The sequence below is a fragment of the Erythrolamprus reginae genome, chromosome 5 (assembly GCF_031021105.1).
Source record: "Erythrolamprus reginae isolate rEryReg1 chromosome 5, rEryReg1.hap1, whole genome shotgun sequence".
NCBI classification, from domain to species: domain Eukaryota; kingdom Metazoa; phylum Chordata; class Lepidosauria; order Squamata; family Dipsadidae; genus Erythrolamprus; species Erythrolamprus reginae.
The window spans coordinates 104820563-104841336 of NC_091954.1; the positions used below are offsets into that span (position 1 = coordinate 104820563).

The 20774-nt window shown below is 41.0% G+C and overlaps 1 protein-coding gene across 1 annotated transcript in view; it reads left to right on the plus strand.

Annotated features, from left to right (window-relative positions):
* Nucleotides 1–20774, plus strand: part of NAALADL2 (N-acetylated alpha-linked acidic dipeptidase like 2) — a 716175-nt gene that overhangs the window by 459080 nt on the left and 236321 nt on the right. The window contains exon 6 of the mRNA XM_070753658.1: nucleotides 8369–8512. Coding sequence (XP_070609759.1) covers nucleotides 8369–8512 — 144 coding nt within the window. The remainder of the gene's footprint in view (nucleotides 1–8368; nucleotides 8513–20774) is intronic.

Here is a 20774-nt window from a genome sequence, read left to right on the forward strand (position 1 = left end):
TCCTGGGTCTAGAAAGCCTAGAACTACGGCGCCTAAAACACGATTTAAGTATTGCCCACAAGATCATATGCTGCAATGTCCTACCGTTGTTCCATGCAGTGGGGTCAGCAGCTGAGAAGATCCTCTTCCTAGATCTCATCAGTCAAATTCCCCTGATGGATGGACTATGCAAGATGCTTCACCAGGTGACACAGGTCAATATATTTGGATGAGATGGTTCTTCAGGTATTCTGGTTTCATGCCGTGCAGGACTTTCAAGGAGACAATCCAGACCTTGAATTTAAATTACATAAACCAAAGTGATATACCTAACTAGTATAATTTAATATACATTTCCCTCTTTGGATCCTTTTTATTAATATGAGACTTTGGGGCCAAAGCTACACATAGTTTTATTAAACCATTGTTGTAATTTTAAGTTGCAGAAGACTTAAAGACATAAAGATCAAACAGTTCATTTTAGAAATTAGTTCTCAAGCAGAGATGTCACATTCACCCCCACAATACTATACTGTTTCTCTATTTTGGTTTGGGGAAAAAATAATGGAAATTGAAAAAGGAAATAGAAAGGACGGCATCCAATACTTTTTTAAACAAACCATTTTTTAAAGAGAACAAGAAACATTGGGATAACATGCTCCAACTGAGGATAAACATTAAGTCTGCCATAAAAGTACAGAACACCCTAGGAAAAGTGCCCATTTTACTCTGCCATGCCTCAAATCAATACAAAGGTTTTTTTCCCCTTCTTAAATTCACTCTTGATCTTTGTGCATTTGAAAATTGCACATCACACCGGCTCACCCAGGGAAAAATCTTTCTGCTATTACAGAAGCAAGAAGAGCCATTTTAAGTTATCTGGAAAACAATTTTGAAAGTGCCCTTAAAACAGCTCTGTTAAAAGGGGCTATTATTTTACCTTCTGCAAGATTGGCTTTTCTACTAAAATATTGTTAATGAAGATATTTTTATTTTTGCAGATTTTGGGGGGCAATATGCTGACTCTGTAAACCACTTAGAGAGGGCTGTAAAACACTATGAAGTGGTACAAAAGTCTAAGTGCTATTTCTATTGGTATTGCTATCCTCCATAGAGATGCGAACATGGGCTCCAAATTACATTTTCTCTTTTGAGCACAGGTCTCATTAAAACCTTTAAAAGAATCTCTAATACTTGTGATAGGATATTAATTCTGGTTGGATTACTTGTATATACCATACCCTCCCACCAAAGGATGGATTTATTTTAGGTTCAATTGAATGGAATAATGTAAAAATAATTAAAAGACATGTATGAGATAGCAATAGCAATAGCATTTAGATTTATGTACTACTTCACAGTGTTTTACATCTCTTCTGAGCAGTTTACAGAGAGTAAGCATATTCCCGTCAACAATTTGGGTCCTCATTTTACCAACCTTGGAAGATGGAAGGCTGAGTCAACCTCGAGCCTACTGAGATTCAATCTGTCAACAGAAATAGCTTGCAGTACTGCACCACTGAGGCTCTTAAGATAACTCAATATTTTTTTGCCTCGTCTCAAGAACCATTTACCACTTACAAACCCAAGCCTCCAAAACTGTAACTATAAAGCCCTTCACGGCACCGGACCAGAATATCTCTGGGACCGCCTTCTGCCGCATGAATCCCAGTGACCAGTTAGGTCCCGCAGAATTGGCCTTCTCCGGGTCCCGTCAACTAAACAATGTCATTTGGTGGGACCCAGGAGAAGAGCCTTCTCTGTGGCGGCCCCGACCCTTTGGAACCAACTCCCCCCAGATATCAGAGTTGCCCCCACCCTCCTTGCATTTCGTAAGCTCCTTAAAACCCACCTCTGTCGTCAGGCATGGGGGAATTGAGACTATCCCTTCCCCCTAGGCTTATAAAATTTATGCATGGTATGTCAGTATGTATGATTGGTTTCTTAAATTGGGGTTTTTTAAATTAACTTAAATATTAGATTTGTTTACATTGTATTATTGTTGTTGTTAGCCGCCCCGAGTCTACGGAGAGGGGCGGCATACAAATCTGATTAATAAATAAATAAATAATAAATAAATAAATAATAAAAGGCAGGGAGAAGCCTCTATGGGGCCTCTGTAGGAATCTCCTGGGAAGAAACAGGGCCGTAAAAGGCGGGGAGAAGCCTCCATGGGGCCTCTTTAGGAATCTCCTGGGAGGAAACAGGGCCTCCACCCTCCCTGTGGTTTCCCCAATCGCACACATTATTTGCTTTTACATTGATTCCTATGGGAAAAATGGTTTCTTCTTACAAACTTTTCTACTTATGAACCTGGTCACGGAACGAATAAAATTCATAAGTAGAGGTATCACTGTAGCCATTCTAAGATAAAATACAGGAAATAGTATAAGAGCAGACTAGATGGACCATGAGGTCTTTTTCTGCCATCAATCTTCTATGTTTCTAAATGATCACTGCCTTTGTAAGAAATTGAAAGCTAGTCATGTGTCAAAAAATTTTGAGATTCTATTCTGATATGTATGAGGACCACCACGTATTATATTTTTTTTCCTGCTTCCCAAATTATAATGCCTAAAGTTAGTGTATTCCTTTTAAGTATAAATTGAAGATGTCCAGGAGATTGCTGACTGAGCTTGTTGAGTGAGCCACATTTTTATTCCACCGAACATCCCTTATTCATGATTTGCTGTGATAGGTTATAGTTGTGCAGGGTATAAAATGTATACATTTTATCTACTAAACATACTTTTCTATTCTAATTTTATATTTTCGAAGAACACAGAATAAGGCTCTTTGGAGTATCTATTCAAAGCATAAAACTGTCAAATTTCCAGTATGCTTAAGGTGAAAAATTAATAAACCACCCAGTTCTGTTATTTCAAAAGTAATGCAATGAAGTTAAAAGTCAATTTTATATTAGTCATTTCCCCCCTTAAAATGGGAGGCAGAGGAGATCATTAAAATACTGTTCTAGAGCATATTAGGGGAAGATTCACAAATGTGAAAGAAAGCTGTTTTCAGCCTTGTTTATAGATGGTTCACTTTATTCAACAATGACAGAAATACCTTCTCTAAATTTTCTTTTCATTATATACAGTTTATACAGACGGAAAATAAACCTTTAAAATCTGTCTGTGGAATGTTTCTCAGGGAGAGCTAAAAAAAATAATATGACTGAAGCTGCTTTTTCTATTTGCAGTCTCGGATTCTTTTTTCTCCAGATCTGAAGATCCCTTTTTTAAAATCCATCATGCTATTTAAACAACCATCCTTTGAAGTTAATAATGTGGGGTGGAGAATCAGTCAAGGTCACAACATTTATTCAGGGATGTCATGTTGTAAGACTACCGCTTTATTCCATAATAATGGAGCTATCGGAGATTAAGATGCATTGAATGTGCTTTCCTATTTAGCATGAGTGTTAAACCCCTAGGAAAAATTATTCAGATATAAGTCTTACTTTTACTCTAGACCAGGGGTGTGAAACTCAAAGCCCAGGGCCCAGATGTGGCCTATGGAATGCTTAGCTCTGGCCCATGGGGTTGCCTCGGAAACAGTGAACGACAGCCTGCAGTGCCTTTGCCAGTCAAAACAGAGCTCAGGAGGGCTGGGTGTGGCCCTCCCAAGTTCCATTTTCACTGGTAGGGGATTGCAGGAGGTTGTCACAGCCAAAAACAGAGCTCGGGAGCCCTTTTTGCTAGCAGAGCACTTGGGCCATCACAGGCGCCTCTGACATGAGTGACTTCAAGCTAGCCAAACCCAGTGACTTCAAGTTGCACGAATCCCAGTGACCAGTTAGGTCCCACAGAGTGGGTCTTCTCCAGGTCCCGTCAACTAAACAATGCCGCTTGGCGGGACCCAGGGAAGAGCCTTCTCTGTGGCGGCCCCGGCCCTCTGGAACCAACTCCCCCCAGAGATTAGAATTGCCCCCACCCTTCTTGCCTTTCGTAAGCTACTTAAAACCCACCTCTGCCGTCAGGCATGGGGGAACTGAGATACTCTTTCCCCCTAGGCCTTTACAATTTTATGCATGGTATGTCTGTATGTACGTTTGGGTTTTATATTAATGGGTTTTTAATCGTTTTTACTATTGGATTATTTTGTATACTGTTTTATTATTGTTGTTAGCCGCCCCGAGTCTCCGGAGAGGGGCGGCATACAAATCCAATAAATCAAATCAAATCAAACCCCTCTGTCCACACCCACCCCAGCCCCCCAAGGTCAAACACAACCCTGATTTCTATCCCATCATTTGCAGAAGAGCTTAAGATATTAGACATAGTCCTTGTTCTTCCCATTTTTCACCACAACCACCTTGTAAGTTCAGGTGGGCTGAGAGTGATTCCATACTTGAAGATAGACTGGAATCTGGGGGGTGGTGGTGCTCCCAAATCAATATTTTAAACACTAAACCACACCAGCACTCATTGAGCACAACAAATGAAGTCCTGATGTGGCCCTCAATGCAACTGATTTGACTTACCTGTTTTAGACTGACTGGAAGAGATTCTGAGAAGGTCAACAAAGATGATGTGTAGAGTGGAAATTGTGTCCTCCCAAGAGAGACAGTTTATTTTTATTTATTACTTATTTATTTATTTTGTCAATCAAGTATAGCAGTGTTTCCCAACCTTGGCAACTTGAAAATATCTGGACTTCAACCCCCACAATTTCCCAGCCAGCATTCGCTGGCTGGGGAATTGTGGGAGTTGAAGTCCAGATATCTTCAAGTTGCCAAGGTTGGGAAACACTGAAGTATAGGATAGTAGTTTATATAAACACAAAACAGAAAGCAATGATAAAAGAAGACACTAGGGCAGTAGGACGGGGACCGTAGGCACAAAGGTACATGCTCCTTACAGACCTCTTAGAAAACAGGAAATGTCAACTGTAGATAATCTAAGGTTAAAGATTTGGGGATTTGGGGAAGGAACAACAGAGTCAGGTAGTGAATTCCAGGTGTTGATCACTCTATTGCTGAAGTCGTATTTTTTGCAGTCTAGTTTGGAGTGGTTGAGATTCAGTTTGAATCTATTACGTGCTTGTGTGTTGTTGCAATTGAAGGTGAAGTAGTCATTAACTGGAAGGACATTTTGGTATATGATTTTGTGAACTATGTTTGGAGGTGACGTAGTAACATTTTTCTCAATGTTTGGCAATGCGAAGAAAAGGTGGACGGTGAGTAGGATTGCCCTTTTAAAGGATATAGCAGAGGATAACCCATGCCAATTTTGATGGCAAAGTGCAAAAGTAGTGAAGTTACACCACAAATGCCCAGCCGGTGGTTTTTAAAGCCGCCGGCTGAAATTGCCTACAGGGCGGGGGGCGACGCTGAGCTAGCTCTTTTCAGAGCTCAGCACTTCCGGGTTCATTCGGAACCCGGAAGTTCGGCTTCTGGCAGCGCGCCAATGAGAGCGCGCTACCGGCTTGCCCTGCCGGGTCCCAGATCGCCCTATTTAAAGGGCGATCTGGAAGGGACCCCCATTGCCTTTGCCAGCGAACACCCGCCTACCCTTCGCTATCAACAGTGTGTCCTAAGGAGGTCGCCTTTGGGGCCAAATAGGAATTTTTTGTGGCCTCCCCTTTAGAGGCGGCCGTTTTTTCGCCTATTCCACACTGACGGTGCGGACTGGATTGGTTAGGGGGTGCGGCGCTTTTAGTTGTTTAAATAGGCCTCACTTTGGTCACTGGGGTTTGGCAGGTTGGGGGCGGAAATGGGCAATTAGAAGCAACTGTGCATGCTCCTTTCGGGCATTCTTTAAGGGTGATGGACCGCCTCTCTCCAGGAACTAGAGGTTTGAGCAACGTCGGGGATTGGAGAGAGGATGTCCATGGGAATCACCGGATCCAATCTCCCCCGGGGATTGGAGGGTGAATTCCTCCCACACGACGAAGGGGCGTGGTTTGATCCAGGTGAAGGTGGTACCTCCACCTGGTTCAGCAAGGAGTTCTTGCCCAATGTTGCCAAGGAATGTTATGGTAGGAATTTCCGCCCCGTTAGTTTGGCTCTGCAGGTCCTTAGTCTGTTTTGAATTAAATATTCAAAGTTACGTATTTAAATTTATTTAAAGTCATTTAAATTTATGATAATTAATAAATGACCCTTAATCCACAATATATGTCTCAGCGTCTTTACTCCGCCTCTGGGGGGCAAAAGGGCCCATTCCAGCTGTCAGGACAAATTTCCAGACAGAGCAGTTCAAAAATGCAACCAAGTAATGTGCTGGATTTCCAGAGGCTGATAAAATATTTGTGACTTAAAGGAACCATTTTCAGGTGTCTGTTTTTTAGGAGGGAAAATGCCTAAAGTGTATTTCTAAAATCCCGGCTTCTGACAATTATTTTAGTTATGATGTGACTTGAAAAGTGTATGTGGATATGCTGTTTAATTACTTATTTCCATGTTACAATGTCAAACCAACTTTTCAAACCAACAGTACAATAATCACCAGCCAATCATCCTTTGCTACTCCAAATTAAAACACCCAAATTTCGGTAAAACTAAAGCAATCATTTGGAGCAAAAACTCACTGAGCAGTCAGTTCCAGGCAGTAATGGGCAGCCAAAATTTTTACTGCCATACTGTGGGTGTGGCTTATTTTGTGGGTGTGGCTTAATGGTCATGTGACTGAGTAGGAGTGACTTGCCGGCCAGGGAGTGGCTTGAATGATCAACATCGTTCAGGTGAACTGTTAAGTCCTCGACTTACAAGCTTACCAATGTTGCTCGCTGGGGTGACAATTTGCTTCACACCCCCTCACTTCAGGCTGGGTAGATAGGCGGACGGGTGCTGCCAGAAGCATAAGTGCTGCCAGCTTCGCTTTCACCCAGGCCTTCTGCTTGCAGTTCAAGCGGGAGGTGGCTGCTGGAGGGGAGCCAAACAGGAGAGAGGGAAGCTCGTCTGAGGCCAGGAAGGAGGAAAGAGGAAAAAAGCAAGTAGTGCAGATGCAGCAGCAGCAGCAGAGAAAAAAAGGAGAGCTAAGCCGAGACCAGTAATCCAGGAAGTGATAGCCGCTGATCAGCTGGAGCTGTGCATGCATCTTCATTTCTGCTGGTGGAACTGCACTCCACCCCATCCTTCCTGCTGCCCAGGTCATGGGAGTCAGATTAACAGACCTTCCACAAACTTATCTGCCCTTCATCCCAGATAATTCAAAACGGCAGCAGAAAAGTGTTTACATTCTTACCAAAACCCATGCAAAATAGCCAAGAAGCAACTTTGTCCATATCATTTTACAAGTGCAAATGGAATAGAAATTTGCCAGATCAGAAATACATTCCTAATCATGATTGGCCATCAACTTCATTTAAGAATATTTCAGGGACAGGGAGTCATTGCTCACAGTCGCTCATGCCCTCCTCACCTCGAGGTTCGATTACTACATGGGGCTAACTTTGAAAAGTGTTCGGAAACTTCAGATCGTGCAGAACGTGGCTGCGAGAACCATCGTGGGGCTACCTAGATTTGCCCACATTTCTACAATGCTCCGTGGCCTGCATTGGCTGCCGATCAGTTTCCAGTCACAATTCAAAGTGTTGGTTATGACCTTTAAAGCCCTACATGGCATTGGACCAGATTACCTCCGGAACCACCTGCTACTGCACGAATCCCAGCTACCGATAAGATCCCACAGAGTTGGCCTTCTCCGGGTCCCGTTGACTAAAAAATGTCGTTTGGCGGGCCCCAGGGGAAGAGCCTTCTCTGTGGCGGCCCTGGCCCTCTGGAATCAATTCCTCCCAGAGATTAGAATTGCCCCCACCCTCCTTGTCTTTCGTAAACTACTCAAGACCCATCTATACCACCAGGCATGGGGGAGTTGAGACACCTTTCCCTCAGGCTCTTTATATTTTATATTTGGTATGTATGTGTTGTTTGGTTTTTAAATATGATAGGGTTTTATATGCTTCTTTTTTAATATTATATTTGTTTCACTATAATATTGTTTTTATTATTGTTGTGAGCCGCCTCGAGTCTTTGGAGAGGGGCGGCATACAAATCTAATAAATTATTATTATTATTATTATTATTATTATTATTATTATTATTATTATTATTTATTGTTTTTGTTTTTTTCTTCTGGCAAGCAAAGTCAATATGGAAGCCAGATTCACTTAACAATTGTGCCCCTAACTTAAAATCTGTAGTGATTCATTTAACAACTGTGGCAAGAAAGGTCATAGCATTAAGCAAAATTCATTTCACAACTGTTTTGTTTAGCAACAGGACTTCTGGGATCCATTGTGCTCATAAGTTGAGAAGTATCTGTAATTTCTACTATGCAAAAACAGGGAAATGGAATAAAGTTTTGATAATAGTGACTTACTAATTTTTTCTCCCTTGTCTTTCTTTTTCTCTGTCTCCCCCCCCCCCCACAACCTTTTGAAGATGGAAGCTATAAACAACACCGATCAAACCTCACTTCTCTATTAGTACAGACTGTTTCTGTGACGCTGGTCAGGAAGCTGTTCATTTCCCTCGAGGAAGCTGGTGAAAATGAAGTTTGCCAGCCACTGAGATTGCCTTCTGCAGGTAACACCTTTGTTCTCTCTCACTCTTATTTTCTCAATTTTCTTGCCTCTGTTAAATGTTGGAAGTTCTTTAAGTTCTTCTTAAGTTCTTAAATGCCTTCCGTATAATTATAAGCAATTGGGGTTTGGCCGAAAGCAGCCATATTCATTAGAAAACGTTGAGGAGGAGGCACAACTGAGGAACTGCCTGCCTGCCTGCCTGCCTGCCTGCCTGCCTGCCTACCTACCTACCTACCTACCTATCTACCTACCTATTGGAGGACTTGGGGCGGCTCACAATATGCATACCTAAAAAGTCCAATTAATATAGCTAAAAAAAATTAAAAACTCAAAAATAACATTTAATCATTCATTTCCATTCACACAGCAAGACATACTACACTCGTCGACCAGGGGGATAAGGTCTAATGGCCCCAAGCCTGGCAGCACAGATAGGTCTTTAAACTTTTACGGAAGGCGAGGAGAAGAATTTAAACATATTCCATATACTAAAATCTATCTTATTTGAGGAAAAGGGGAACAATTTATTTTTTTTTTGAGTGAGGGGGAAGTATGCTATTATTTTAAAATATGCAGCTTACCAATGAGAGCAGATTATCTTACATTGTTCAAATGTTGCATTTATGACAAAGGAAAGAATGTACAGTATCTATGTTCCATAGCATTGTTGATCCAACTTTCAAAACAAAGTCTTAGGTAATAGATATTCCTATTACCTAAAAGCACATCGTTCTCTCTCTTTTTTAACTTTACTTACCCTTTAATCAAGAAAGTAACAAATTATATAACAGCTCTACTTATAAATTACATTGTGTGTTCTAAACACTTTGCATGTCGTTATTTCAGATGTAACGGAACATATGACATTGTTCCCCTTAAAAAAAAAAAGTTCGAAAGCAGAGTTCGTCTCACCTGTTGCCATTTATATTTATTACCATATTCACTTTGTGCCAGCGAGTTTTCCCCACTGCTCATTTGCCATTCCACTCTGTGCTGTGGGATAATGACTTCTTTTGTTAAGAGTCAGTTGGCAAGATCTAAGAAGGATGATGAGAACAAATGTGAATAAGTTATACATGTCGTGGTTGGCTGTGATTACTTCATCATGAGCACACGCTGGAGATTAAACTATATTCCTTGTGGTACTGTTTATATTACATTCTTCATGGTGACTAATACAGGGATTAGATTCTCAGCCCAGTTTAATTTGCTCAATTAGAGAAAGGAAGCCACCTCAAAGACTGAAACAGGAACAAAATTCCCTGAAGTTCCCCAGTTCTTCTTCTTTTTTTAAACCTAATTTAGATGAAGAGAAGAATGGGAGTGAATATTTATTTTGCATTGCAGGAGCACGTCACATTGCCTTAAGAGTATTTTGATAGGCTTAAATATATTGAAAAACTAAGCAAGTCAGATCATCTATGCAACTTAATCTAAGAAAGTATAAAGATTTGAGCTATTATATGACAGAAGTGACAGATAAATTAGAACATATCACTTAATTCTGCAACTACGTTTTCTCAACATTCCTATTACCTATTTTCCCCCACTAAGAACTGTATGACTGTAATTTGTTGCTTGTATCCTAAGATTTTTATTAATATTGATTGTTTCTTCACTGCTTATAGAATAGAATAGAATAGAATAGAATTTTTATTGGCCAAGTGTGATTGGACACACAAAGAATTTGTCTTGGTGTATATGCTCTCAGCGTACATAAAATAAAATAAAATATACATTTGTCAAGAATCATGTGGTACAACACTTAATGATTGTCACAGGGGTCAAATAAGCAATGAAGAGGCAATATTAATAAAAATCTTAGGAGATAAGCAACAAGTTACAGTCATACAGTCAATATGGGAGGAAATGGGTGATAGGAATGATGAGAAAAACTAGTAGAATAGAAGTGCAGATTTAGTAGAAAGTCTGACAGTGTTGAGGGAATTATTTGTTTAGTAGAGTGATGGCGTTCGTAAAAAAACTGTTCTTGTGTCTAATTGTCTTGGTGTGCAGTGCTCTGTAGCGGCGTTTTATTTAACCCCTATGACAATCATTAAGTGTTGTACCACATGATTCTTGACAAATCTATATTTTCTTTTATGTACACTGAGAGCATGTGCACCAAGACACTTGGCCAATAAAGAATTCTATTCTATTCAATTCTATTTTACTTACTGTACCTATATGTACATTTATTAGTTTTCTTGTTTTCCATTCTTAGGTTGTTGTAGCCGAATCAACCAATTTATTGTAGTTGAATCAATCCATTTGTGTACCAGGAATTAAGCTTGATTTGAAAGAGACCTTCTTTTTAGTTAGTATTTGAGATTTTAGCAGGAGGAAAATACTGTACAGCAATAGCATTTAGATTTATAAACTGCTCCACAGTACTTTACAGCCCTCTCTAAGTTGTTTACAGAATCAGCCTATTGCCCCCAACAATCTGGGTTCTCATTTTGCCCATCTTGGAAAGATGGAAGGCTGAGTCAACTTTGAATTGCTGGTGAGATTTGAACTGCTGAACTATCGCTAGCAGGTAGCTGAAGTAGCCTGCAGTGTTGCACTCTAACCACTGTGCCATATGAAGACTGATTTTGGTGTTTTGATCTCATAAATATATCCAGTCACGTACATCTGTAGATATTGTCAGTCATACAGGTCATGGTTGTCTCAAAATTGCTTCTTCAGGAGGCAACTCGGTCCCTCCCCCCATTGAAGATATTTTGTTTTTCACCAAGAAACTTCTTCAAATCTGACAGGATATTGGAGAATGGAAGAATTTATATTCCTTGCTGGTCATTTGCATCCTTTTAGAGCAGGGATGTCAAATTTGATTTCATTGAAGGCTGCATCAGGGTTATGTTTGACCCCCAAGCCTGGGGTGGGCATGGCCAGTTTGCTCTCTACATGGGGCTACCTTTGAAAAGTGTTCGGAAACTTCAGATTGTGCAGAATGCAGCTGCGAGAGCAATCATGGGCTTCCCCAGGTAAGCCCATGTTACACCAACACTCTGCAGTCTGCATTGGTTGCCGATCAGTTTCCGGTCACAATTCAAAGTGTTGGTTATGACCTATAAGGCCCTTCATGGCATCGGACAAGAACATCTCCAGGACCACCTTCTGCCGCACGAATCCCAGCGACCAATTAAATCCCACAGAGTTGGCCTTCTCCGGGTCCCGTCGACTAAACAATGTCATTTGGCGGGACCCAGGGAAGAGCCTTCTCTGTTGCGGCCCCGACCCTCTGGAACCAGCTCCCCCCTGTGATTAGAACTGCCCCCACCCTCCTTGCCTTTCGTAAACTTCTTAAAACCCACCTCTGCCATCTCCCCCAGGCCTATACAGTTTATACATGGTATGTTTGTGTGTATGTTTGCTTTTAATAATCAGGTTTTTAGTGTTTTTTAAATTATTAGATTTGTTTTTACATTGTCTTTATTATTTCTGTGAGCCGCCCCAAGTCTACGGAGAGGGGCGGCATACAAATCAATCAATCAAACAAACAAACAAACGTATGTATGTATGTATGTATGTATGTATGTATGTATGTATGTAGAGAGAGATATATATGGATGGATAGATGGATGGATGGATGGATGGATGGAGAGAGAGAGAGAGATGGATAGATAGATGGATGGATGGATGGATGGAGAGATGTGGATGGATAGATAGATGGATAGAGAGATAGATAGACAGATAGACAGACAGATGGATGGACAGACGGATGGGCAGACAGACAGACAGACAGTTACATAGATAATAAATGTTTGTCACCTCTGCCATTCCTGAAGCCTGGAGAGAGCAAAAACAGCAGAAGGTCGAAAATCAGCTGGCCAGTGCGTGCATGTGTGGAGCTCACAGAGCAACGCCTCATGTGCCCTCGGACATGGCTCTGCGTGTCACAGGTTCACCATCACTGGTCTAGATTTTCACAGCTGCTAAAGATGAGATTTGTACTGCCAGGTCTGGTTTCAAATCTGCTCTGACAAAGCTACCAATAGGGCTAGCAAAATGTCAGCACGTATTCATTGTCTCACATAGCATCATTAGAGAAATCATACAAGAGAGCTTTACTGTCTCTTTGAAGGTTCTGTTCCATTTGGAATGCCTCAAGGGGAATAAAGTCTGTTTATCTTGGACGACGTGCTTTTAAAAAAAACCCCACATTGATTTCTTGCGGAACAATCAAAATATATTTGGAGGTGCGAAAGAAAGACTCCAGCAAATAATGTGAGGAAACATGAAATAAGGAGACAGAAGAATATGTCTGTGATAAGAGTTCCATTCTTTCCATGAACTATGCTGATAAAAGCATTGGATATGAAAGTTTACAATATAATCAATATTCTCTGCAGCCATTGGTTTGTAGCTAATTGTCTGGTTATTTGATGCATTAAATAAAATATTTATAGTTTGGGGTTGAAACGGAGGGGTGCTTGGTGCTCTCTGAACTTACTTGTTTTCTTTACCCAAACTAGGTTTCATTACCCTAACTATGTAACATCATGTCAAGGGTCCAAATAGCATCCAAGAATTAAATCAGAGTCCAAGACATGTCCTTTCTCAAAGTTTCAATGTATTAACAGAGTCGTATTAGCAACATCTTGGAGATCTGAAGTCCGGTGGTTTTCTTTACCCAGTTTCAAGTTCATTCCCAATTCCCACACCCACAAGTTCATCACATGGTCCAATCTGATTCTGCCAATGTGTCCGATCCTCGCATTAACTTCCAGCAAGGTGCTGAACAAAGGATGACCTTGAGTATCTAGAAAAGAATTTGTTATGGCTAATACTCTACACCCTATTGCAACCGCCCATTCCCCAAATTCCCACAGTCCTATTACCTCGCTGCCGGTTTGCTTCCTCATATGCCACTTAGTCGCAAATGTGCAGTGCTAAAATCTGAGCTTCTATGCATGCGCAGAAGCCAAAAACAAGATGGTGGTGCCTATGGCACTGCCAAGAGAGCCAGTTTGGAGGCATGTCCAGTCAGCCATCCCTGCCAGTTTGGCGAGCGGAGAGAAATTCCCTTTACTAGTTCTATAGAACTGGTCTGAACCAGCAGGAACCCACCTCTGCCTGGTCTCTAAAATGTCCTGCTGAAATGTACATTCTTCCTAACACTTTAGAGCAGTAATGGCGAACCATTTCTCCTCAGGTGTTGAAAACATATACCTACACACTATTGCACCTGTGTAAATGTCCACACCCATAATTCAGTGCCTGGGTAGGGTGAAAATTCCCTCCCTGCCCCTTCTGGAGGCCCTCTGTAGGCCAAAAACAGCCAATTTCCCAATGTCAAGTGGGCCCGGTAGGCCCATTTTTCACCTCCCCAGGCTCCAGAGCTCTCCCCCATCCCTCTGGAAGGCCCCTGGAAGCCAAAAATGCCCTGCAAGAGCCTCCATGTGAGCTGAAAATCAGTTGCAGGAGCACACGTGTGTGATGGTGCTGAACTAGGGCAATGGCTCACGTGCCATCTGTATATGCTGTGGTACCCATGCCATGGGTTTGCCATCAGTAGAGTGGTTTTTTTTTAAAGTAACTCTGTTCCCAAGCTAGTTTGGGGGCTTGGCCGAGTAACAGACTGCATTTTCAGTGAGCACAGTGAGAACATGAGACAGATAAATTTTTGCATTCGAGGTTCCCAGGGAATCATTCAGATATTATTTATAAAGGATCCCCCCCCCCCCAGGAATCTTGTGAATCGCTTGAAACAGCCACAGCTACAGGCTTGCTTCTGGTGTTTTGCTAAGGACATCATCATTCACCTGAGGGACCATATTGTCATTAATGATATGGTGCCCTGTCTCTTTGCTCAGTGGCTTTCTCTAGCTATGTTCACTTCACATCCACTGAGATGGAACTCAGCTACTGGGTACTGTCTGGGCACAAAGAAAACAATTGATGTGTGGATCGGGCTTCAGTGAGTCAAGCTTCATTTATTTATTAAATTTGCATGCTGTCTGCTGTCAGGGTTCCAACCAGGGCCTTAATGCAATCAAGAGTGTCAAGCTATCCAGCAATTAAAATATAGTCATTTGTTTGTTTGTTTATTTATTTATTTGCAATATTTTCAAGTTGCATCAACATATTGAAAGCGCCAAAAAGCTTCAAGAGTTGTTAACTTAATCCTACGTAGCTTCTGCTCCGGTAATCTTACACTACTAACCAGAGCATACAAAACTTTTGCCAGACCAATCCTTGAATACAGCTCATTAGTCTGGAACCCACACTACATCTCAGATGTAAACACTCTAGAAAATATCCAGAGATACTTTACCAGAAGAGCTCTTCACTCCTCCACTCGCAAGCAAATACCCTACGAAACTAGACTTACAATCCTAGGTTTGGAGAGCTTAGAACTATGTTGTCTTAAACACGACCTAAGAATAGCCCATAAAATCATTTGCTACAACATCTTTCCTGTCAACGACTACTTCAGCTTCAACAACAACAACACAAAAGCACATAACAGATACAAACTTAATGTAAACTGCTCCAAACTTGACTGCAGGAAATGCGACGTTAGTCACTGAGTTGTTGATGCATGGAACTCACTACCAGACTCTGCAGCATCATTGCCTAACCCCAAAACTTTACCCTTAGACCAGAGGTCCCCAAACGTGGCAACTTCAAGACTTGTGGACTTCAACTCCCAGGATTCTCCAGCCAACGTAGCATAGCTGGAGAATTCTGGGAGTTGAAGTCCACAAGTCTTAAAGTTGCCAAGTTTGGGGACCTCTGCCTTAGACTATCCACTGTTGACCTCTCCCGATTCCTAAGAGGTCAGTAAGGGGCGTGCATTAGTGCACCAGCCTTCCGTCCCCTATCCTAATGTTTCTTTTATTTTTTTACTAGCATCATGTATATGAGTATTATATCCTTACATACCTGCAATATGTACTAAATAAATAAAATAAATAAATAAATATTAAGTTTCTTAATAATCAGTATATTAAGCTGTTATCATTGAACATTTTATTAAATTATTAAACATATTGTACAACACTACCCACACCATGTATTCACTGGTTCCTTAGAACAGTGGTCCCCAACGTTTTTTCCACCAGGGACCAGTTTCAGCAAGACAATTTTTCTATGGCCCGGTGGGGGCGGAAAGGGGTGTGGTTGGGGGCGGGATTATGCATGGGGGTGCTGGTCCTCCCCGCCCCTCTTTCCCGCCATCGCCCTGTGGCCAGCAGAACCTGCCTCCCAAGCCCTCTTGCCCAGCGGGGGCTAAGCGCTGGAGACAGGGGGTCAGGCTGGCCCTCCTGCCTCCCCCCAGCCAAAAACGCAAAAGCGCCCCGGGGCAGAAGCCAAAAGAGGCTTGAGCCTCTCGGTCCTTCCCGCCCCTCTGTCTATCGTCCTGTGGCCGGCAGAACCTGCCTCCCGAGACCTCTTGCCCGGTGGGAGGCGAAGCGCTGGAGGGAGGGGGTGGGGGCATGAGGGCCGGCAGCTGCTGACTCCACGGACCGGTGCAACATGCCCCGCAGCCCGGTACTGGTCCGCGGCCCGGTGGTTGGGGACCCCTGCCTTAGAAGATCTGTCTGAAACATTAACAGGGGCCATTGCCTGGATAGCTGAATTATGAGGCCACTGCTCATATATTTTCTATATAATTATTTTGATTGTGTATATATGCTCGTTTCTCTGTTTCCTACACCAAATAAGTAAATAATAATTGAGAATTTTTAAATCATATTGTCTTTGTATAGTTTAAGCTGTTCACATATCTTCATATCCATGCACAGCCTTGAGTTGACTTCAACAGTTACAAGGGAACACAGATTACATTTATTTGTTGTATGGTATGTGTTGTAGTTTGGGAATTAAAGCTTCACCAAAACAGTTAAACTATAACTGTTAACCTTCAAAAATTATTCATTTTTGTCCGTTTATGGTGGAGTAGCTTGGTGGCTTAGATAAAGAGAATATTTCAAGTTGCATTAACTTGAAGTTTCCCCATCAGTTCCTCAAACATAAAGAGGTAAATTTATCAAGACTTTCATCAAATGTCTAATACTTGGAACATGAGATTGGCTGTCAGAACAATTTAAAGAAAATTAAACTTTATTTTTTCTCCTTACTTCACTGAGATTTATTTGAGTCTTTGTTAGGCATACTAAGCTTTTAAATGAAGTCATGTCACTGTACAATATGCCTTTGTGTTTCATTACCTGATCTAGTTGCTGGTGAGGAGTAGGTTTTTTTCCATTATTGACCATCTAAGGAAGCATTGGGCTATTACTGAAGGCACACTGTTGATAGGATGATTCCATAGTTTATTGCACTGCGTTGAAATATATTCTGTATTTTTTTCCACAGCCCTCTTGTGACATCACTGATTTTCCTGCCACCAGAAGTCAGTGATGTAGAAATGTTGAAAAACATTCAATATAGGTTAAGAAAGCAAAGCTACCATCAAAGATACAAAAGGCAAAGACTTATTTTCAATAAACCCATATCCAAGGATGCATAATCTTGACCTTAAGATCGATTAATACTGCTTTGCCTCTCCAGTCCAAACTGGTGCTGAATACGTAAAATGTCTACTAAGGTTAATGCACGGTCGGCACCTTCAAGAGCCGGCTGAAATTGCCCCCGGAGCTGGGGAGACGCTGCTGGTGCCGTTCCGGCTTCTGGGTAAAAACCGGAGGTCGGCTTTTGGCAGTGCGCTGCCTCCTGGGCCGGGGAGGAGGTCCTAAGCCGCCCTATTTAAGGGTAGCTCGAAGCGGACCTCCTCCTCTCGCCCTCGGCTATCCTGAAAGTGAACACCCGCCCGCCCTCCTCTATCATACAGTGTGCCTGGATGGGGTCGCCTCGGGGCCGAATAGCAATTTTTGGCGGCCTCTCTTTGGTGCGACCGTTTTTTTCGCCTATTCCACACTGTCGTTAAGGATGGACTGGTTAGGGGGTGAGGCGCAATGTAGAGATACATTGGATTAATTTGGCTTCCGTCTGGTCACTGGGGTTTGGCAGGTTAGGGGTGGAAATGGGCAGTAGGAACAACTGCGCGTTCTCCTTTCATGCATCTTTTCAAGATGATGGGCTGCTTCTCACCATGAACTACAGGTTTGCACAACTTCGGGGATTGGAGAGGGGATGCCCATGGGACTCACCTTATCCAATTTCCCTCGGGGTTTGGATGGTGAGCTCCTCCCACATGCTTACGGGCGTGGCTCGGATACAGGTGAAGGTGACTACTTTCACCTGGATCAGCAAGGAGTTACGCCCAAGGTTGCCATGAATGTTTTGACAGGTAAATTCTGCCCCATTAGTTTTGGCCTCTGCAGGTCCTTTGTTTACACTGTTACAACATTCTAATTACGTTATTTAAATTGACGTTATTCAAATTGACGTTATTTAAATTTATGCTAATTAATAAAGTGACCCATTATTAAATCCAGCTACTGTCTCAGCGTCGTTACTCCGCTTCCTGGGCAATTGACATTGTTGTGATGATCCCATGATTTCCATCAAGTTGTATTATTGGTAATATTTTGCTGTGAAAAAGGGACAAAACTCTTATTTGCCCCTGTTCCCCTTTCAAATTCTAATAAGGCTATTTTTTTTTCTTAGCCTAAGATGGAGAGAGAGAGAGGGTGGGAGGGAGGGAAGAAAGGAAGGAAGGAAGGATAGGATAAGATAGGATAGAAGGTTTCATAATATTTAAAACAAATCATTATCATGCTAGGAACATGAAGTTGATTTTTTTTTTTGACAAAGAGGCAGGTTATTTTCTTTACAATGCATTCCCCAATTAACCATTCCTGCATGTTTGTTGGATGATACTGAGAAATAGAACAACTGGGAAGGAAGAAACAATGAGAGGGATAATTGTCGCTCAGATTAAAGATAAACTGATGTTCTTGCAGAGTATCCTTTTGATTTAATGATGTGATTATCATTATTTCTGATATTCAGGCTATAAGTGACATTGATTAAGGAGATGAAATGGTACAAAAGTTTTAGAGAAGTTCAAAAAGAGCCTTAGGAAGAATGTATTAATGGGAGGAAAACATCTGAAATGAGCTAAAATGAGGGTGATGAATAGACCTGGAATGCTGACCCACCAGTTGGAAGAAGAAAGCAGAAATGAACTAGAGGATAATTGATGTACAGCACAGATGCTTCTACCATCAGCTCAAAGTTTTTATTCCAGATCCCTTTTATTTTCCTCTTAGTATCCCTTGCTTTTAGGTAATCCTAGTAATGAAACTAAAGTCGAAATATTACTAGAAACACTAGAATCAAAGCAACCCTAGCAGATCAAGAAAATATGGATGGAGAAAAGTTTTATCCTGACTTTATTTGCTAACCAAGAATATAAGGATAAAGGCTTTGCCTGCACAGTCTTGTCAATTCTAAAAATAGCAATAGCATTTAGACTTGTATACCACTTCACAGTGCTTTACAGCCCACTCTAAGCAGTTTACAGAGAGTAAGCATATTGCCCCCAACAAGCTGTGTTCTCATTTTACCAACCTTGGAAGGATGGAAGGCTGTGTCAACCTTGAGCCTATTGAGATTCGATCTGCCAGCCAGTGATCAGCAGAAGTAGCTTGCAGTACTGCACTCTAACACTGCATCACCGAGGCTCTATTCACCCTGCAAGAACCACCCTATGGTTCTTGCAGGGTAAAGTAATTGAAAAGCAAACTTCAAAATGCAGATTATCATTTGGAAGATTATCAAATTATCAGATTATCCAACCCTATTTGAAAACTTGAGCTTCCATTGATGTTCAAAGTACAAATGGCTTGAAACTTAAATTTTGATTCTTTTGGATAGTGTTGTATTTCTTACAAATAAATATTGATTTCTTATTTAGATATGCCAGCACAAGAAGTTATTCAATATTATCTTCACTAGAATGATGTTTGGTTAGGCCTCTCCTATTGACATTTATTCATTTGTAAATTTGTTTGTCTATTTAAAATGTGCATGATGCCCCAAATCCTGATAATTCTAGGAAGTTTATAAAATTGTAATAAAGTGATCATAATCATAAAAATCTCATTAAAACAGACAATCATCAGTCATTAGATCAAATGATCAAAATATTAAATGGCCTGGATAAAATATTAAATGGCCTGGATATTTTGAGCCCCCCCAAAAGAGAAATTATTTCAGTTTGATTTAGTAATATATATATTTACAGGTAAAGTGCTACTGAAAGAATTTATGCCAGAATGATAGAACTGTTCAATTCAGTAACTTAAAACTGTTTACACTTGCAGGTCTATTTAATTGGAGTGGGGAAGAGAATCACTTACAAAATAATTTATATTTCTTCTGTTAACAAGGTTTTACTGTAATATGTACATTTTATCTGTTTCGTGTTCTTTTATTTCATTTCCATTTTCAGAATATTGTATAGTTTTGATAACTTTCAAGTAATCATCATAGAGTTTCTGTGAGTGAGTAGGCAGCTATATAAATTTTCCTAAAATAAATCAATAGAATAAATAAATCGCTGAGTTACAAAGTAAATCAGAAAATCATTAAATAAAAGAATAGAATAGAATTCTTTATTGACCAACTGTGATTGGATACACAAGGAATTTTTCATTGGTGCCTATGCGCTCAATGTACATGAAATAAAATATAAATTTGTAAAGAATCATGAGGTACAACACTTAATGATTGTCATAAGGTACAAATAAGCAATCAGGAGCCAATCAATACTAATATAAATCATAAAGATACAAGCAACAAGTTACAGTAATATAGTCATAAGTAGAAGGAGATGGGTGATAAGAACAATCAGAACACTAATAGCAATAGTAATGCAGCCTTAGTGAATAGTTTTACAGTGGTGAGGAAATTATTTATTTAGCAGAGTGATGGTGTTGGGGGAAAAACTGTTCTTATATTTAGTTGGCTTGGTGTGCGGTGCTCTATGGCATCATTTTGAGGGTAGTTGTTGAAACAATTTATGTCCAAGATGCGAGGAGTCAGTAAATATTTTCACGGCCCTCTTTTTGACTTGTGCAGTGTACAGATCTTCAATGGAAGGCAGGTTGGCAGTAATTGTTTTTCCTGCAGTTCTAATTATCCTCTGAACTCTTTGTTTGTCTTGTTGGGTTGCAGAACCAAACCAGACAGTTATAGAGGTGCAGATGACAGATTCAATAATTCCTCTGTAGAACTGTATCAGCAGCTCCTTGGGCAGTTTGAGCTTTCTGAGTTGGCACAGAAATAACATTATTTGTTGGGCTTTTTTGATGATATTTTTTCATGTTAGATGACCATTTTAG